This window comes from Neopsephotus bourkii, unplaced genomic scaffold (assembly GCF_033783945.1).
Source record: "Neopsephotus bourkii isolate Nb327-2 ecotype Australia unplaced genomic scaffold, CSIRO-AGI_Nbou_v1 NB_1067, whole genome shotgun sequence".
NCBI lineage: Eukaryota > Metazoa > Chordata > Aves > Psittaciformes > Psittacidae > Neopsephotus > Neopsephotus bourkii.
The window spans coordinates 4,028,354-4,048,867 of NW_026901555.1; the positions used below are offsets into that span (position 1 = coordinate 4,028,354).

The window sequence follows — 20,514 nt, forward strand, 5'->3', positions numbered from 1 at the left end:
AGGCTGGCAGGTTACTGCAGACAGGAACTCCTCTCACTCTTTACTAACTCCAAACTCTCTAATTAATTAAAGAAAAAAAGACAATTGTTTAATTCAAGCAGAGAATATAACATCAAACCAATTGTCCTTGGGGTTTCGGCTCCATTACATGACACTCATCTCGTTTCCTTACAGCTGTAATTAGAATAATAAGCAGCGAAGCATCAATATGTCTACTTACAGTGAAGCTTTGTCAATCAATTCAGAAGGTGATTTTTAAGTAATGTACTTCAGATGATCTACTATACAAGCAATTAAGATAGGCTGCTCTGCAGAAAAGAGTAATTAAAGAGAGAAACGGGAGAGCAGGGCTGCAGTTCAGTGTGACATCCTCCAGCCATGCTCCGCTTGGTTGTTAGGCCAGCCAGAGCCTCACATCCCACCCCTCCAGAAGTCCCAGGCAGCACCAGGATCATGCAGAAGCCCAGTGCTCCCCTCCCTGAGCCCCGGAGAGTTGATCCCCAGGATAGGTACAGCACTGCTCCCCCAGGAGCTGCACTTGGGTTTTGCTTTTGACAAGCAGCACAGAGGAGGGGAGCACAGAACAGTGACCCCTCGCTTCCAAAGCACCACACATTAATTCGGGAGGGAGGCACCAGGGCTGACTCCATCTGAGGCAGAAACCATGTCTCATGGTCATGCTTGGCACTGGCCCTTTAGGGACAGGAGTGCTGCCAGGGAGAAAAGCTCTCGGCTCAAAAGAAGAAATAAAAACCAAATGGTATCTTCCAAAGATGAATAATCACTACCCATCAGGTCCTGCGTGTAAATGGAGCCAAACCCACACTGTATAAACACACACATGGTTTGGTTTAAGTGTTAATTTTTCTTCCCCTTAAAATTGAACTACGTAGTCCTAAGAGATACTGTATGAAGTAAGAAGAGAGCAAGCAACCAACTGCGCTGGCTCTGAGATGGCAGCCTTAAACAAAACCCCTTCATGTTAGAAAGCACTGGTAACTGCTCTTACCAGATGAGCCTGACGTTTGTGCTTGCCAGGAGTGGCTGTTCTATAGATCACTGAAACACTGATGTTACTAGATGGAGAAAAGCTTCAAAGGTGAAGAGTAGCTTATACTCAGTCACCTCTGCAAAAACCCTTATTGATAGTAGCTCCCACTCAGCAGCTACTGGGAATAAAAATAGGAATAAAGAAATCAAATACATCTGTTATACTTTTATTCCAGGATGAGCTAAGCTAGGCAGAAGTCTACACTGTACTTCCCCGAAGCACGGTGGGGTGACAAAGCACAAGTGACAGCAAACATGCAGTGTCCCTCTTAGCTGTCAGCATGCAAGAGGGAAGCCTTGACATGCAGCCGCTGGCACAGCACCACCAAGTCATGCCTGAAGCAAGGCACGGGGTTAGCCAAGAAAACACCCTACGTACTTCAAAAAAAGCTGGAAGGATGCATATAATTATACAGGATCATGACAAAACATTCATCAGTGCAAGAATCCGCAGGGAGCACACTAGAGAGCAATGATGGAAGTGACACATGCTTTAAGCAACTGAAGCCTGCCTGCCTGCCTGCCGGCCCTCCTGCTGGGCCTCTGTGAGCATGCTGGGCTCCAGCATGGATTTTTCGTGACTGCCAGGACTCGTGAAAGTCCTATGGACCTGGAGGAACAGTGCTTGTGCACTGGCAATGACAGGGAATCCTGCCAGCCCCAGGCACCGCATGCTGCAGGCAAGAAGCTCTCGGCAGAGAAGCTGAAACAGGACTTGATTTGTATCCAGTTCTTTCAGTTTTTTAACATCCACATGTGGCTTGCCAAAAACAGATCCTGTCAAGCTATCAGTCTTCTCCAGCACGATAATTTTAGCTGTTAATTACAATAGCACTAGCACAGCAGACATGTTCGAGAGAGCTGACTCAGTCTGGCCCACATGAGTTTAAAAAAATACTCAAACGATATAAAAATCAGCCAGTGCTGCTGAATGATTTCAAATCACCCAGATGATACATCTCAAAAAGTAATGATAAATACTGGAACAACATCAGACAGGTTTGCTTCTTCTGAGGGTTGTTCACAGCCCTTTGCTAGTGAACATCTACCTTCATTCCAAAAAAGACAACTAGCCATTTCTACTAAAATGGTCTGTATGACAATGCATAGATGGGCAAACATTAATGAACATTAAGGACTGATCACTGAGCTGATAAGCTCTATTTATCAAAGCAATGTTCATTTCACTGTAAGAAGATACATCAAGCAACTGAAAAAGCAAGCCATTTTCAATGAACGTCAAACTCCATCCTGGGCAGCCTGAACTCACACCAAAAGCTGATGGACAAACTCAGAGGCCTGAGGTGGCAGGACAGTTCAGTGGGCACAGGATTAGCAGGATCCCAAGCCATGCGAAGGAGGGAAGCACTGGCCTGGAGAGCATCCTACCACTGCCTTTAAGCAGTGATGCTGCCTACACATGAAACTGCAATTAGACGTTCACCGTACGAGGGAGGTGTTGGCAAACTGCAGAAGCCGTAAGAATAGTAAAGACTAGACAACACACCCCTGAGCAAGGAAGGATTTCACCCAGGTGTCTACGCAGAAGGCTTAAAGGGTTATTAAGTCACAGCCAGCAAAACCCACTGTGGAGATAGAAATTCAATAAAAGTAGCTTTCAATCTAGCAAAGCTGTAACAAAGATCCAGTTGCTGGAAATCAAGAACAGACATGATGAAAAATGAGGTACATCTATTGCAACACTGAATGGAATGAACTATTGCCACTGCATGGCAAAAAATGTGTTAGATTCTCCACTGCTGGAAATGCTTACATCAGTATCAAACACCTTTATAGGGCACGATCTGTACTTTAACCACAGCAACTGGACCTCAATTAAGACTAAATACAGGTGTACCTGAAGAGATAGGTCTTTGCAAGATATCGGCAGTTATGACAGTGGTTTTCTAGCCCTACCATTAACAAAACAAACTGAATTGTGCGTGTTTGGCAGGTTTTGCCCCAAGACAGGACCCCCATGGAGCGCAACTGCTAGGCTGAGGGCAGAGGTGCTGGGTTCTCACAGCGGGAATGGCCCATGGGACGTTGCATGCCACAACTAAAATGCACTGGCAGCAAATAGGAGGTGCCTTAAACTCAGTTCAGCAGGAGCTGTGCTGGCTGAGTGGTGGCAGGGTCCTGACTGGAGCAGGACAAAGGGATCCAGATACCTGTGCAGGTGCAGGATCTGTGCAGCCACCTGCACTCGCAGTGCGAGCTGGTGCTGTGCGAGAGCTAGGATGGTGCACCAGCAGAACCGGTGTTCAATGCTGCACATGAAACCTGCATTATCACTCTTATTTTTCATTTCTCCTCCTCTTGGGCTTTACAGTGTAGATTGCGAGAGAAGATTCTGTTTAATGGATTTCAGTCTGCAGGTCAGAGTGATCTCAATAATGAAGTGCTTCGACACACTGCCATTCTGTGCCAAAGCAGAGAGTCCTAAATAAGGTATTCAGCGTGTCACCTCCTCCTCTCATTAAACACAGTGAGAGCTGCAGGTCCGCTTGGTCACAGGGGCTCTGTTCTACCTTACCAGAGACTGGTAAGTAACAGGCAGTTAAAAACAACTGTGTGGAGCTTGGAAGCGGTTTCAAATGCTCTGCACTTCTGCTGTGCAAGAAATAACTGTGGACAAACTCATAGCGTGCATGTTTTTAACAACTGCTTTTAAACCGACATTCAAAACAAATGTAAAACAGACCAGGCAGAACAGGTCAGGGTGACCCAAAGAGCTTAAGAAAAAAAGGGATGGGGAGCTAGCAGTATTAGCATTGATTTTGTCAGCATGTCCTGCAGAAAAAGGTTACACTGATGTATGTTTTCTCTTAAGGAAACATCCCCAGAATAAAGCACATAAAAACAGGAGCTTGTTTTGGATGGCATTACAAAGCTCTTCTGTGGGCTGTGGACTGGTGTGCTGGGTTTGGCTCTTCATTCTTGTACCCCACTCAGGAGCCCAGCAATCCCACAGCAGAGTGGTGTTGGTGTCCTGGTCCCAACCCTCCCAGGCAACAGGGGAAGTGTCCCACAGGAGTCTCCCTGCTTCCCTGGGAAGCCATGGCAATGAATGGCCACCAGCAGCCATGAAAATTACTGACATCAGGACCTCCTGCAAGCAGGCATGGGGGTAGGCATGGCTACGTGCTCTGCCCTCACTCCCTATCTGGCATGGGCGACTGGGGTTGGGGCAGAACTGGGGAACAGGGACACAGATAGCTACCCCATAACTCCTGCAAGCAAACTGCCTGCCTGGTTGCATCAGGTTGACCGGGCACCTCCCTGATGCTCAGAAATCCTGGTGTGCTTCTCTGTGTGCCAATACACATCGCTCCGACCCGACGGCTCACCCACGGTGGAGAGGAAGCACAAAGAGCAGTCAGAGCCAGCACTCTGGGTGACATCATGAGATCTGAGGACTGCATTATCTTTGGAGACGTTTGTTTTTTCTGCTTGCTACCAGGTGGAAAGGAGCCAGATGTCCTGCACTGCTCCCCCAAGAGCTGTGTCCCCACTGCTTAGGTTTATTACCCAGTGCTTCAAAAGCAGAGGGGAGAAGCTGGCTCCTGTCCTGCCAACTGGACACGCTTCAGCTATAGAACTGCTCAGGGAGAAATAAAGTTAAAACCACTCAAAGAGCAATAAACCACAGCCATTTTGGTAGCAAGCTCTTCAAGACATTCCAGAAGCTCCGGGAGGCACTGCCCATCCCAGCAATGGTGGAAGTATTTAAAATAAAAATTTGGCACATCTGACTAGCCAGGGCTCCCCCCTGCCTCACTCTGCGCTGTGCCTGATGCTGCCAGCAGCTTTCCTTCGCGCATCACCCATGACTCCCCTCCACTTCACTGTCAGGGGCCTCTCCATCGTGGGTAAGGTTCATCAGCCCTATCTTTTATTTTTCTTCCTCTCACATCAAATGAAGTCAAAGATGAGCCACCCAGTGATCTACGTTGCAGCTTCCAGATTTTAAGCAAAACACTCAGATTTTGGATACAGGCAGTGTCAGGTTTTGCTAGAGCTGTCGGTTTTGGAACAGGCTGTAATGGGTATCTTTACCAGTGATACAGAAGCAACTTCTATTCAGCGAAGAAAAATACTGGGACAGTAATTTTATAAAGAATTTTGTGAAGTAATTTTATGAAGAAAAATGCCCCTTTCTACCAGGGAAAAATAATTTTAACTTAGGAATGCTCTGTTCAAAAAGGCTTTGGTGTGAGTGAGAATCCGGCTGTTTACATTTTTTCAGATTAACGCATTTTCAAATTAAGGAAAAGAATGTTTTCTGAAACAAACAAACATTTAATGGAATTCACATTCTGCTATTAGAAACCTGCAAATGTTTCCTGAAGCTCATTATGCTCCACCAGCCTCAGCTTTTCAGCCATCTACTGCCTATTTAGTATGCCAAGTACACTCATTGTCTTCAGGGTATCTCCCACTGCAAGGACCCAGGGGACGTTGTTCAAGTATTACCTCCAAGAGTCATCCCAGCTTCATAGCACTTCCGCAGGCGGCAGGACGGGCAGTTTTTCCTCCTGAACTTGTCGATGGTGCAGTCGTTCCGGCTGGCACAAAGGTATTTCTGTTTACCTACAGACACCAGAGAAAACAGCTGATGGCCGGTGGGTACCAAGCAGAGCAAGCTCACAGGGGTAAATGAACTCATGCTTTCCCAGCACCACTGGGGGACAGTGGGGAAGGTGAAAAGGAAGGGGAAAGGGAAGGGAAGAACCCTATCAGTGCTGGTTTCCCAGTTTAAACCCCCCTCCTCCCCAAGTAGAGTATTTATGTTGGAAGTTGGCATCTTCTTGGGAAAGCATCACAGTTCTGCCTCTGCAGCTACAGGAGTGGTTCATGGCCAGACACACACGCTTTGGTTGAGAGCTGGCTGCCCGAAATACAGTCACTACAGTCACACTTCAGTGCCCGTCCCTACCTGCCCTCCTGCTGCCAGGTGCATGGCCCCTCTGCCCACACACCTCACAGGCTTCTAGACCATGATCTCCAAGGAAGAAAATCACCCTGCTCTGTGCAGCACAGCAGAGGCAGTCAATTAAACAGCAGTTAAAAAGTAATGAAATACGGAAAGTTCAGTTCTCATTTAACTGCCATGTATCTATTGCTTGGCTTTTTGCTGTGAAGATCTGTTTTTCTCCTAGAACATTTCCAAAACACAGTTTGACCCTCCAGCTAGCACGCACTTACAGTTTGTTGAATGCAGATTGTGGACAGTGGCCTTTTCTCTACAACCATAACTCTCTTTACTGTGCTTTTGGAGACTGAATTATTTGCAGTACCACCCATTAGTACTAATCAGGCTTGCTGTCTGCAGTTTACAGACACTGGGGTTGGGAAATTGATTTATAAACTGCTGCTCCACAAGCTCTGCCACTGTGTGTCTGATGCCAGGCTGTCACCAAGTCACCATGTTCCCTGTCCTGGAAGAAACTGAGACCAGCCATTCCCTGTAAAGGAGACTTTGCACTGCAGCAGGTTGAGGGGGCTTGCAGAAAATGCATAAGTTACCTATCGTAAGCAGGTTTCTCAGACGCACCTTTCCTCTTGTTTAGAGAGTAGCCCTTAGAGTTCCATGTTTCAGCTTGGGTTGTCTTGGGGTTTTTTTCTGCCTCATTTGCTAGATGTGCCAAGAATGAATTTTCCTTCCTGACTCATCATCACTTGTTTTCTTGTCAAGTCTAAACTGGATGAGGATTTATCTGACATTTGATTCATTCAGTATTTGATTTGGTCTTCACGCCGTTCCAAACTAAACCAACCTCAGTAATTAACAGAGCTGTGCACCTCACAGACTGCGGATGACTGCGAAGTGATTGGAAATCAGTCTATATCCAACTTAACCTTTATTCACCATCCTGCAAGAGTTTGCTTTCTGTATTCTCATAGGAGTAACTTTTCGAAGTCACCAGAGATCAATTAAGAAGATAAGGTTGAATGCAACCACTTGATGTGGGAGCTTTGACAAGAGATGCACCTATTTTGGTGCACTGATTTAATAACTCCCCACCTCCCACGTACAATTCCACACCTTCTGAAGACACTGGAATCAGAAAAAGTGGCAATTTTTTAGCAGCCCAGCACCACAGGCCTCACTGGCACTGTCTGCTGCTTCCCCATGGACCTCACAAGCAGTGAGGTTTCCTCCACTGGTGGAAAGAGCGAGCCCAGAGAAGGTCCCACCACTCCATCACCAGCACCACCAGAAGCCCTCCTGCAGCCTCTCACCACAGGGTCGCAGGGAAGCCGATGCAAAGCTCAGTGTGCAATGAAGCCCTTCACACACTGTGTGCACACAGGGCTACACCAAAGGGCTGCAAAAATATCATCCTTTTGCAATTCTCGGAATCATCCCCATTAAAAGCTGATCATTACACCACCTCCAGGGCCTTAGCTGTTAAGACCGCAGACATAAGAGTTTATTACCTGCAGCACGTGATACCTTGCTAAATCCTTTTAACACCATTCTCATCAGCACCTCTTCTTACCCCCCTATCCTTGCTCATTACCAGTGTTAAGGACACTTAGAGAAGCCTCAGAAGCAGTGATGACACCAAACTCCAGAGAACACAAGCACCATTCTTTCTTTCAACAGTTCATTGAGGAGGATGAGTAATAAACAACTTCAGCTGAAACTGGGTTACTTGGAGTTATTTTTATGCTGCAGGAAATGAGTGCTGAGGCCATACTCTCTCCACTCAACCTCTTCATGCGTATTTATCAAACAAGAATGGACATCCTCCTTTCACAGGCATAGGCATCGGGAGCTGTAAGGTGATTTTGCTCTCCTTCCCCCCCAGCTGCATTGCAGGATTCCTGCCTTGTGAACAGCTTCTGAAACTGGGATGCTCCAGACCCTATCAAAACCACCAGGAGTATAGAATGGCTGGGGCTGAGAGTACCTGAAAGGCTCAGCCCACAGGGACCAATGCAGTACCTGGCCAAGGCCATCAGGCTGTTGCAAGCAGTGCTGCCTGGGGAGCATCCACACAACCCTCCTGCTCCTATCCCTATCTCACCTCCCTGAACTACAGCATTTTTGCAACAATAATAGCTCAAAATCTTTTTAAAGGTCAACCCTCTCCCATGAACGGCTTTGGTAAGGGAAGGCAGCACAGTCACTGCCCGAGCCCCACAAGGACACTCCAGAGTCAGGCACAGCTCTGTCTGAATTCCCATCCCAAGAGAAGGAACATCCACCAGCCCCATCCTCTTTTTTTCCCCAAGCTCTGGGCAGCCTACTGACATGTGAGCTTGTCCCCCACCCCGCTTTGTCCCCCCAGGCACCCACGGGTACCCATGGGAGGGGAGCAGATTAAAGAACCAGGTTCTAGCCTTGCTCAATGAGGCAGCCATGCTGTTCCCATCAACTCTTCAGCAGCACCCACCACCTCTGGCACTGGAAGGGACATGACAGTGAATGATCCCCCACCCATAAAACCAGGCAGGGTGCCCGGTGCCTGCGGCCCTCCTGGATCACTGTGCACGAAATAAGCACCCTAGAAGAGTGTCTATGACAACTTCACTTCCCTGCCGCAGGGCTCAGCTGAGTGCAAGCTTTTAAGTCACAGTCAACAACTCTCCCCATAGTCATAGCACAGTGATTTTGCTGAAATGGCAAGGGCTTGCTTGCTGGTTCACAAAATAAACCCTTTGGGGCAGAAACCAATTTTCTGTTAACTGTATATGCAGAACCTAGCACAGTTTATTTCAAGCTGTTAGCATTAACAAAAAGGGAAACGGTCATGCAGTGGCTATTCATGAATCTGCTTCTGCCTAGCAGGAGAACAAGCTATTTGCTCATCTTGTCCTAATTCCGAGGAATGTAACGAAACATGGCCCCTCATCACTGCTGTCCCATAGTAGATATGGTTCATGAAACAAACCCATGATGTGGGAGAGGAACCACACCACGTCACTGCTACAGCAAAGCCAAGCAACCCTGAACTGCCTGCGCTCATCCCATTGACCACAGGGAGCCGTGAGATCCGGACACTAGTCACCCCCGGTATGAGCTGACATCAGTCATCTAATAGCACAGACACGGACTGATGGCATCTCTGGTGATTATCCCAGAGACAGCCCCTCTGCTCCATCCACACCAGTGTACACTGTCCCTTCTCTCCAGGCTGGGAGCATGCACCACTTGCACAGGCACGCACATCCCTGTAAACCTGAACACAGCAGGAGCAGGCAGAGAAGACAGTGCCATTGGCTGCAACAGCCCAGAGAACAAGGGAGGGCTGCTGGGGCACAGAGGGGTTCCATCTGTCTTAAATAACTTCTTGTACACAGACTTGATTTTAATTTCAGGATAATTTACTCTCTTCATTTAAGAACAAGCTGAGACATTTTGCAATCAGCTGTTCTGCATTTAAAGATAAATGCACTGTTTTTTCTCTCATTAACACTGGAATGATTTATTTTTCCTCCTTTTCTTTTCTGCAAACAATAGAGACGCTTTCTCATAGCACTCCAAAGCAGAGGCTCTTGCTTTGCAAACCTGTAGTACAGGTCTAAACTTCAATCATACACTCCTGTCTCAGCAGTCCTGCTCTTGGCAAAGCCAGTCACTCAGATTGTACTTACAGTGGGGATGCTGGCAACGTGTGGGCCTCAATATAACTACCCAGTTGATGACACTGCAGATGTGTGCCCAGAGAAGACCCCTTTCCTTCCCTGCCTATCCAGATGCTGTTTGACACGCATGTGGGTGAGAAGTGCAGTTACAAAGATACTCAGCATCCCCCTCCCATGCCAGATCAGAACAGAGCCCTAGATCAGCCTGTGCAACAGTGGATCTTGCAGGCTTGCTGCAGTCTCCCTTCCATTGCACACCACAGGTACACTGGTGTACCAGTGCCTCCTCAATGGAACAACCCTGCCACCTTGGGCTCCCCCCGCACGGGGATGCTTCTGCCATTACCAAGTCCTCTTGCCCAACCACTGCAGCCACAACGAACATCCGAACATCCGGAGCAGAGGGGAAAAGCAGTTCTCCAGTCTCGACTAAGAATAGAGATTTATGAGGAAAGATCAGTGACTCAGCCCAGAAGTTACTTAACTAAAAGCCTGTTGCTCCATGAGGAGTTGTGCCTTGAGTAGCTTTCTCCTCCAGAAAACAAAGTAATCTATGCAAATGTCTGGAGTAAGATTTAAGATTGCAGATGTGAAAACCCATTAAATGCCTTTTGGAAGAGACACGTATCCTTGTATCTCAGGTCATAAACCAGATCTAACAGTTGAAGAGTAAGGCCAAGCTCTGGAGAAAGTGAATCCCCCAAGGTCCCAGGTAACCACAGGGTCCCTAATGCTCTTCCATAAAAACTCTGGTCCCTATCACTGCCCCCAGCTGGGCTGTGGCCAGAGCTGAGCCTGTGGCTTTAGGGGAGGAGGCACTCTGAAGTTCCTATTTGATGCAACGATTAGAAATAATCACAGAGAGCACACCTATGTAGCTCTCAGGAGCCGACATTAAACTGTTATTTAACAAACTATCTTTGCAAAGTTGTTTTCCTAATAGTCACCTGCATTTGCATTTACCAGAAGTCTAAAGAAAGCAAAAGGAACGCATCCAGCCCAAGACACAGAGCAGGCTTCAGCACCAGCTCCAGCAGACAGGCAGCAGACTGTGCTGGGAGGGCCTGAATTGTCATGGGTCTGCTTATTCCACCTTCTGCTCTTCCCACCAATTATTAAGGCAAATAATACCCACAGGTAGTGAGAAGCCTGCCACTGAAGCAGGAGCATCACAGTGCCACAGCACCACCAAGTCTTCTGCAGGTTTGACACTTCTCCATACTGTCAGATGTGCCACAAGAAAGAGAAAAAGCAATTCAAAACATGATGGTGGTCTTTGAAAACACTTCACTTTAACCTGTCATCTTGAGAACGGACAAGAAACTTGAGTCAGCCAGAGACATTTCCCTGGTGCAAGGCTGATCTTCAGCAGGTCAGGGTGTAGAACAATAATCCATATGGAGAGTGACTGAAAGGGAATTAGAACAGACTGCACAGCAGTCTGGCTGTTAGCCCTCTAGGAAATACGCCAAATGTGTTGGTTTGTTGTTTTTTTTTCATTTCACTCTCTGCTATATAAAGTCAATCCCATCAGGAATACAGCCTGAGACATCCCAGCCCTGCGCTGCCAAGAACACTGCGCAGAACACGGCTCTCAACTGGCCAAGGCTGCCGTCAGACCTCGTGCAACCCTGGAGAGATGAGGAAGGGCTATGACTTTTGAGGGATGGATGCAGGTAACTCAGAAATCACTCCCTTCCTGCATGGGATGGGACAACAGCAACACCTGGACTGTCAACAAATTTGGAAGTGTGTTATTCTTGAAGGTTACCTAGTTTCAGGGACAAGTGTGGTATCACAAGAACCAAACCCTAATGTCTGTAACTCATCTGAGCCATCCTAACCACGCGAAATGCTGCCCTGTGTACTCGAGTCAAGAAAAAGCAAAGTCTATGGTGAGACGGATGCACTTTTTGCTTACCAAACGTTTGTTATTGTAGGAGAAAGAGGAATCAGAAGGAGGAGTCCTCCTCCGTTGCAGCAGCCCCAACCCTCTGGATCCCTCAGCACTCGGACACCAGAATGGGGTGAGAGCAAGGGAGAGGCAAATACCAGGTTTGACTACAAAACCGAGGCTGCCCACCTCAGAAGGGAGGAATTCCTTATCAAAGCTGAAGAATCTGCAGGGTGCATTTCAGAGCTGCCTTACACATAACCTGGACATCTTGAGAGAAGTCAAGAGAGCTGACAGAAAGAGATCAAGAAAATACTCATGTCTTTTCTGCTAACTCTTCCAGCATCTTTCTGGAAGAACTGGTTGGATCTGAACTTGCAAAAATCCTCAAATCTGTCAAACATTTTATCAAAGCAAGCTCTACTGGAAACCATACAAATCCCTCAGTGTGTTTCAAAAGGGAAGAGGAATCAATGTCATAACTTTCACATTCTTTCAAATCTTTTCCCTTTCTAATCCCTTAGAAGGCAGCGTATATCTATAAAACCTTCTTAAATATCCCCTAAATTACTGCTAAATAAGTTCAATATTCTATTCGGTGAAGAATACGATAAAAGAAAAGCTATGTGTTTAGCTATTCTCCATTCTCCTCAAGGTGATCTTCAAAAGTGTTTGTGCTGCTCTTCCATTCCTACTCCATTGCTTCTACCCATCAGAGGCTGCTGTCTTACACCAGTAATAGGAAGGTAATAAAAGGCAGGAGAAATGGTTCCTCTTCTCACTTTCTGAAAGCTTTCTGATTTGCTGTTTTAAGAAGAGTCCAAAGACAAACTATAAGGGGGACAGGAATGCATTTTATGGACTTTGAAACATGAGAACACATTGAAATGTGGTGTGGTTGATATGCTGGATGGAAGGGATGCCATCCAGAGAGGCCTTGACACGGTGGAGAAATGGGCCAACGCCAACCTCATGACATCCAACAAAGTGAAGTGCAAGGTCCTACACCTGGGTCAGAGCAATCCCAGGCACAGCTACAGGTTGGGCAGAGAAGAGATTCAGAGCAGCCCTGCGGAGAGGGACTTGGGGGTGCTGGTCGATGAGAAAATGAACATGAGCCGGCTTCAGTGTGCGCTTGCAGCCCAGAAAGCAACCGTATCCTGGGCTGCATCAAAAGGAGCGTGACCAGCAGGTCAAAGGAGGTGATCCTGCCCCTCTACCCTGCTCTTGTGAGACCTCACTTGGAGTATTGTGTGCAGTTCTGGTGTCCACAACATAAAAAGGACATGGAACTGTTAGAACAAGTCCAGAGGAGGGCCAGGAGGATGGTCAGGGAACTGGAGCACCTCCTGTGTGAAGATAGGCTGAGAAAGCCGGGGCTGTTCAGCCTGGAAGAAAGAAGCTGTGCAGAGACCTCATAGCAGCCTTCCAGTATCTGAAGGGGGCTACAAGGATGCCAGAAAGGGACTCTTCCTTAGGGACTGTAGTGCATTTAATGCACTACAGTCTGTAGTGCACCTGCATTTAATGCACTACAGGTAATAGGTAATAGGTAAAAGGTAATGCATTTAAACTTAAACAGGAGAAGTTCAGGTTAGATACAAGGAAGTAGTTCTTTTCACTGTGAGGGTGATGAGGCACTGGCACAGGGTGCCCAAAGAACTGGTAAATGCTCCATCCCTGGCAGTATTTATGGCCAGGCTGGACAGAGCCTTGGGCAACACGGTCTAGTGTGCAGTATCCCTGCCCATGGCAGGGGGGTTGGAACTGTATGATTGTAAGGTCCTTTCTAACCTAAACCATTCTATGATTCTATGAAGTATCAGCCTTCACCCCACACCAGCCAGAGCCTACCCTGGGGTTGGAGGAGGAAGAGCAGCATGCTGGGACTCGCCAATTGACACAGGGCATTTCATCAGCAGTTTTTCTGACAGAGAGCCAAGACTCCACTTACTATAAATCAACAATAACTGCCTGACTCAAACAAGCATCTGTTATTTACTCTGGCTGTGCAAGCCAATCCATTTGGCCTTACACAGAATTGGTGTATAGCAAAGAGACATATCTGGAAATGATTTACTAGGGTAAACACATGCCAAACTTATTATCTATTATTTGACAGTCCCATTATGGTAACAGGATGCTGTTGTACTCTACGGCACAGCCCTGACTCTTCCCTGAACCAGTGCTGACAAGTTCACTTCTGGCATGCATGATGAAGGAGGGAAAAGAGACTCTGAAAATGCACAGGATAATGCTAGAATTAACTGAGAAGCAGTGTTCTGACACTACCATGTGAGCACCCATCAGTGTGGGAACTCCACTCGACACAAGAATGATGGGGGAACGCCACAGTGACATGAACCAGAGACAGCAGCCTCCCACCCCCATTGCTGGCCACCAGCCAGGAACTGTGCTACCTCCTCTCCCAGGGATGCCATCACCTCTAACAACAACTGCCAAGAGTGTGTGCATGTGGTGCACTGAACAACTTATGTTAGCACCAAGGAAGAATGACGATTCGTACTGGTTCATTAGGAAACAAGTCAGATGGCACATTACATTAATGGACAGTTAGGCTCCCAGGGAATCATAACTGTTAACTGCAGTTAGAAACCAGGTACTGCTGACCCACAGCACAAGGAAATAGTTGGGCTAGATACTCCTAGATGCTAATTACCAAGGAAAGATGGCGCAAAGATCTTGCTGTTGAGAGGGAACATGTGGGTTCACACATATCTCTGGAGAGCCTGGCACTACAGAGCTGGACATGGAAAAGTTGCTTTCTTAAGAGGTAGGGAGAAGCACCATGGACACCAAGGACAAAGCACTGCTCTTAATGGACAGATGGTTCTGCTATTTTGTGAGTACCAAGAGAACTGACTCTGTAAAAGGGATACAAGAGAGGAAAAGCATCCCCTAAATTTGGAGCTGTGGGTCTCAGATCGTAGAAGGGCTGATGGGAACTTAGCACACACTTGAATGTGAAGAGAAGAAGCAGGAACTGACTGCTCCAGGGTCTCACTGAGTCACAAAGACAACCAGGCATTGAAAAGGACTGTGTTTTGGCAAACTGGTCTGCACACTTTTTGAAGGCACCCTGTAATGGGAAAGACAAATGCAGGACAAAGAAATTTATCCTTGAATTTTCTCCTTTACTAGTTTAAGGGACCTTAGACAGCCTCTGCACTTTGTTCCCACCACTCTTGCCTCAGTCCTTTTGACCTCACAGGCTGTCCAAGGCAAGGCTGCTGAACTTCTTTCAACCAGAGGAGAACATATCCTGATGCTCCAAATGCCTCCAGCATCTAGATGTTAATAATTTGGCTGCTGATAACAAGAACTCGTTATTAGGAGCATTTGACTCTCCAGCTGCTGTGGTAGAGAAAGACAACATCTGGAGATGGAAGTGATTTTCCCTCCTCCCTCTGTATGCATTACCTTCAGCCGCCCGTTTGAAGAAGACTTTGCAGCTACCACAAGTGAGGGCTCCATAATGGCACCCAGATGCTTCATCTCCACAGATCAGGCAAGTCTTTTGAGGTGGAAAGTAATAGTCAATGGGCAAGACATGTTCATGGCCAGTCTCCAACCTGCAGCATAAAATAGAGAACAAAGGAAAGGGTCAGCAAATGGGGTCAGGACAAGCCCACGGGTAAGCACAGTGGATGGCACTTGTGAGAATAACCATGGTAAAAGCCAATGTTTCAGTGATGGGACAAGCCAAGCACCAATCAGAAAGGGGACAATCAACAACTAAGCCAAACCTCACTTTGAACATGTAGGAAACCATGCTGGGGTGCCCCTCCTGACATTGCCCCTAGGTACAATATGTGACAAAGTACAGACACAGTGACAGCACAGCCTAGAAAGAGAAGACAATTGGGTCTGCCTGTTGCAGTGTTCATGTAATTTTGGCTTCAACAGTGACGCCAGTACATCAAAAAAGGCCTCCCAATGCTCATTAAGCTACATGAACCCATTTCATTAAGGTCAATGTTACCACTTCACTAGAGATTAATTTATCCCTTTGATTCTTAATTTAAACAGATGTTCCCAAGCTGTCAAACCCCTTTAAGCTCTTCTTTTCTTCTTTGACTTCTTTTCTACCTTTTTTCTCTTCCTCTTTCAGATCTACCTGTTGCCATCCCTCCTCTCCAAACATGTATTCCTCATGCTTGCCCCCATCCGCATGCCTAAACCCTTCCCTCTTGGCTGGTACTTGTCCCACCGCCTCCATCCTTATGCACACTACCACCCACTTGTTTGATCAGATCCATGGGGAAGCTGCTTTTCTGGAAAGCACGGCAGCAGGAGAGATGCTTAGAATCACAAGTCAACACACACCCAGGCAGTCTGGGGAGCAACAGCATTGTAAGTTATTTGCTCCCTTTGTCTCAAAACACCAGATGAGGCAATTAGCTTCTAACAGTCAGTAGGTCACCGCAACTTGTTGGTCAAAATTAGACCTGCTTTTTGTCTCTGGTATTGTTTGACTGCTTGCAGGTGAGCTCTTAGTAATCGAATTAAAAGTGAATGTGACAATGCCTGGACTGCCCATAAAAAAATCTTTATAGTCAGAAAACCCCAAGCCTCATTTGGGCCAACAGTATGAATAAACCCGAAGTCCACTGAAACAGAAAACAGCCCCGGCAGAGATGGCAGCCAGAACCCACACCATGAAGTCTTGCAAGGGATCAAGCACCACCACAGACCCCAGGGCAAGGGAACGCTGTTCTGATGTGAAGCCCTTCTGTTCGTGGCCAGTGCCTCTCCGCACCCTGCAGGCAGCTTTGTCCATGAGGGAACGCCACAAGCAAGGGGAGATCTCACACACAGAAAGATCAGTGGCAGGGTCGAGGTTTAATTAGGAAAGATGCATGTTTTCTCTGTGCTAATCACCAGCTTTTCTACTGGGGTTTCCACCTCTGCGGTGGTGGCAGCACCACTGCCCTGCGCTTGCCAGGCGGAGGTTGCAGCTGGCACCGGTTCCCTGCCTCTCCTATCCCTCTCCTACCTCTCCACCTCTTCTTCCCCATCTTGTTTCATTACTACCCAACCACAGGGAGATCCTGCAATGCACACTCGCATATGCAGCAGTCCTGAGGACATCGGGACTTAGAGGGAAATACCTTTAAGAACAATCATTCCTAAGGAGAACTGTGGCAAGGACAACGATACACCTGTGTAAGGGCAGCTGCCTTGTGATCATCTTTTGCTCAGACATATTAATTATGGTAATAAGAGTAGCTTCTTTAGCCCAGACTATCTATACTCTTTTCTTCCAACTCCTAAGAGACATAAACTTAACTGAGGAGAGAGTGGTTTTAAATGAGAAAACGTGTTTCCTCAAGAACAGATGAGGTTTAAATGATACCACAGGCTGAAAAAGTGCAGACAAGACTTAAGGGACCGCTGCTGTTGTTACATGAACAACTAGCTGGGATGCTTAATCTCAACCAAAGACCAGTGCTGTTACCAGAGTACTGGTGCAGTTTGCCCCTCACGCAGGTCAGAGCTCTTTGCTGAAGTACTTCTACGCCCCTCACACCATGAGAGTAAAGTGCAAAATGGGACAATTATTGGTGAGATAAAGACCCAGGCTCACCACTCTCCTCCAATCTTGCTGTCAATTGTGTCCTTCAGGAATTCTGCTACCTTTGTTCTTCACAAGAGACCTATGTAGATCCTACCTACCTACCTAAATTGTAGGTTAATAGCTGGAACAGCAATTTTATCCTCTGTTCTTAAGGTAAGAAACATTTTGGGTGATTTCTCATCTTTTTAGCTGTTTCAATCAGAACCAGTGACTCATCTGTAGATGCTTCTCAACTATCTTTCCTTGACAAATCTCAATTTTCCAAGGCTTCTCTTGAATTACTGATTAAATGGAGGAGATACAGTTGGCTGCAGCATGCCTACCACAGCTAAATCCGGATGCAACTAACATCTCCATGTCTCACCCTCCATTTCCTCTTGGTGCAATCCCACTGCCCTGCCCCTAGCAGTGCCTGGGCACCCTGCTTCCCCCTGCACCATGGCTGCACGAGCACCCAGTGCAGCACAGCCTTGGCACTCAGCTCAAGGTGCTACCATAGAGAAGACACTATTATAAAATAACTAGCAGTAGATATAAAAGCTTTGAATCATAGAATGGTTTGGGTTGGAAGAGATCTTAAAGCTCATCTAGTTCCAACCCTGTGCGATGGGCAAGGACACTTTGCACTAGCCCCATCCAACCCAGCCTTGAACACTGCCAGAGATGGGGCAGCCACAGCTTTTCTGGGCACCCTGTGCCAGTGCTTCACCACCCTCATACCAAAGAACTTCCTAATACCTAACCTAAATTTCCCCTCTGTCAGTTTAAAGCCATTTCCCCTTGTCCTGTCCCTACATGCCCTTGTAAAAAGTCCCTCTCCAGATTTCTTCTTGGCCCCTTTAGGTACTTATCCAGCCCTTTAGGTATTTCTCCAGCAATCTTTTAGATCACAGCAGAACCAAATCTTTCCTCTAATGACTCGTTACCTTTTTTCTCCTCTCTATGCAATCAGAAATCTGAAAAGGTTATCTTTTTTCCATAGGCCTTCCATGCTGTACTTTCCCTATTCTTTGCACCATGTATTTCAGATAGGAAATGAGAAAGTGACTCTCACAGGAGTAGCTGTTAGGATGACAGAAGCAGGACCCCCAGAAGACCTTGGTGTATTTTTGAGGCTTAATTATTTAAAGCTGCAAAATAGGTTAGCCATTAAGGTTTACGTGGCTTTTTAAACAGCTTATTAAACAGCTGTTTCTGCATGAGATGAGCTGTGCAAGTACAAGCACACCTTCATGCTCGTGCTTGTCTAGTGAATCTATATGCCTCTACCTACAATGGGTGCTGGGCTGAGCATCCCAGAGATGCTCAGGCTCTTCCACAAACCCACATGTGCTTGGCCACACTTGCCCCAGCTGCTCCTTTACATGTGGAAACCAGAGGGAGCTGGTGACCCCAGAAGTTAATCCTGGCTGGCAGACAGCCTCCTCCAGGTATAACACTCCCACCATCGGGCTTGGCACTAGGCAGCCCCAGCATCCCACCGCATTAGGAGACTTGGTGCTTCAGAAGCCAGGGAGTGGCTCAGCTGTAGGCTGAGCTATGCAGCATCCTCACTATTTCCAGCTCTCTCCAGAGCCTTTACTACCAAGCAGCCGTTGTCCAGAGAGTGGAAGGATTTGCCCAGGGATGCCCTTGATTTTAAAAAGCTGCCAATTAGCCTTTTCTTTTTTATTTTTTTGAGGGAAAATTGTAAGCAAAAAACCCATAAAACGCGAGCAACTCAGAGTAAGCTGTGATAATGGTACCCTTTAATGATCTATTTTCCAGTTTCTAGGAGACCTTTCAAGGGTGTTAGCAAAATACATTGGTAATAACATTGCATTGAGCCAAAAAACATGGCTTACGGGGATCTTGGGGGCATGTGGAACGGCAGCTTTCTGGGCAGAGCCCAGACACCCACCTGCATGGGGGTCCCAGGGACCAGCAGCATTTGCAGCTCCTGCGCTCCATGCAAGGCTCAGGGAGCACCTTGCAAGAGATGGGCTGCTCAAAAGCTTTCCTCCCAGTGGAATCTTTTCATTCTATCAGTACCTGCTGATCACACCCACCCCACAAAGCCACCAGGAACACCGTGACCAGCCAAAACAAAGCCTCGAGCACCTCCTGGAATGTTCCAGAATGCATGACTGTAGTTTGCATACTGCATGGCAAGTGTCACGGTGCCTCAGAAACCCAAAGCAAAGAGATAGTGTGGCACAGGGAGACACAACTGCTGCAGTGGTGACGTCAAGCAGAGATTCCAGCCCTGGTGCACGGCTTGAAGGCCAAGGTCAGTTCTGCTCATAGTGGAGCATGGTGGTTTTCAGGGGAGAGAAAAAACAACCTCGGTATCTCTCTTCTGGCTATAGAAAGAGATTTTACTGTCCTTTCAGAAGGGTTCTCTGAGGAAATGGGGAGTCTATAGAGCTCCTGCCACATGCAGGTATTGCTAAAGAATAGGAACTATGATTCTGCAGTTTTTTTGTCAATAATTACTTTCACTGTACAGTGCGGATTTCACAACACACCCTGAAAAACAAGGGCGATCATGGATAAAAGAGAAGCCAACCACTTTTTATAACCCACAAAGAAAGTTTCCACCTTGACAATACAGAGCACAGCCTACCCAAGAGGAGCCAAGGCACAGCTGCCCTCCCCTGACAACTTCCAACTTACAAGAGACCATGAAAAAGTGTGTGTGCAGCTTTATCTGCATTGTTTCTGCAGTCTACGCATACCTGACTGAATAAGATTAACTTGCTAATCAATTCACTACGTTAATATAATACAATACATATTCCTTATGCTGTTTTCCATCAGTCTGGCATACCAGAACAAACACAATTAGCACCTCCTTCGCTCTTCAATTTGACTACATTTTTCATGTTAAAATTACACAAAGAGTTGCACCAGACCAAACTGAAATGCTGCAGTACTATTCTTGACAAGGCTGTGCCTTGACAGCTGGTACAACCTCCTTGTGGCATCAGCTCACTTCCTGACTGCTCAGATTGGAGCATCCCTGATCAGGATTTGCCTGCCCACCCACAGTGGCTGCCACGCACCCCAGCTCATCCCAGCCCAACCAGCTATCAGCTGGGAATCCCCAGGGTAGAGCACTGTTGGTCACACACCTTGCCCTTTGGGGAAAGTGTTTGTACCTTCACAACACCCTATCTAAAAATCTGGCTGTCCATACTGCTCAAGAAGATGCTGAGCCATGAACTGAACAGGCACTTGCACACAAACTCGGCTAATGCAGAATCCTGCACAGTCACTTCAAAAACTGCCATTTCTGAGATACTGCAATGTTATCAGTTGTAAACGTTGCCTTTAAAATGGCATTGTCTGTGCATGACATTTTCAAACGAAGTATTAAAAATAATGGGCTTTC

At 47.0% G+C, this 20,514-nt stretch overlaps 1 protein-coding gene and 1 long non-coding RNA gene across 2 annotated transcripts in view; both read right to left on the bottom strand.

The window, feature by feature from the left end:
- LOC133216902 (uncharacterized) overlaps window positions 1–20,514 on the bottom strand; it is a 448,875-nt gene that overhangs the window by 246,743 nt on the left and 181,618 nt on the right. The gene's annotated exons all lie outside the window — the stretch shown is intronic.
- AR (androgen receptor) overlaps window positions 1–20,514 on the bottom strand; it is a 50,223-nt gene that overhangs the window by 11,430 nt on the left and 18,279 nt on the right. The window contains exons 2-3 of the mRNA XM_061361977.1: window positions 14,984–15,135; window positions 5,527–5,643 (exon numbers count right to left, since the gene is read on the bottom strand). Of these exons, the coding sequence (XP_061217961.1) occupies window positions 5,527–5,643; window positions 14,984–15,135 (269 nt within the window). The remainder of the gene's footprint in view (window positions 1–5,526; window positions 5,644–14,983; window positions 15,136–20,514) is intronic.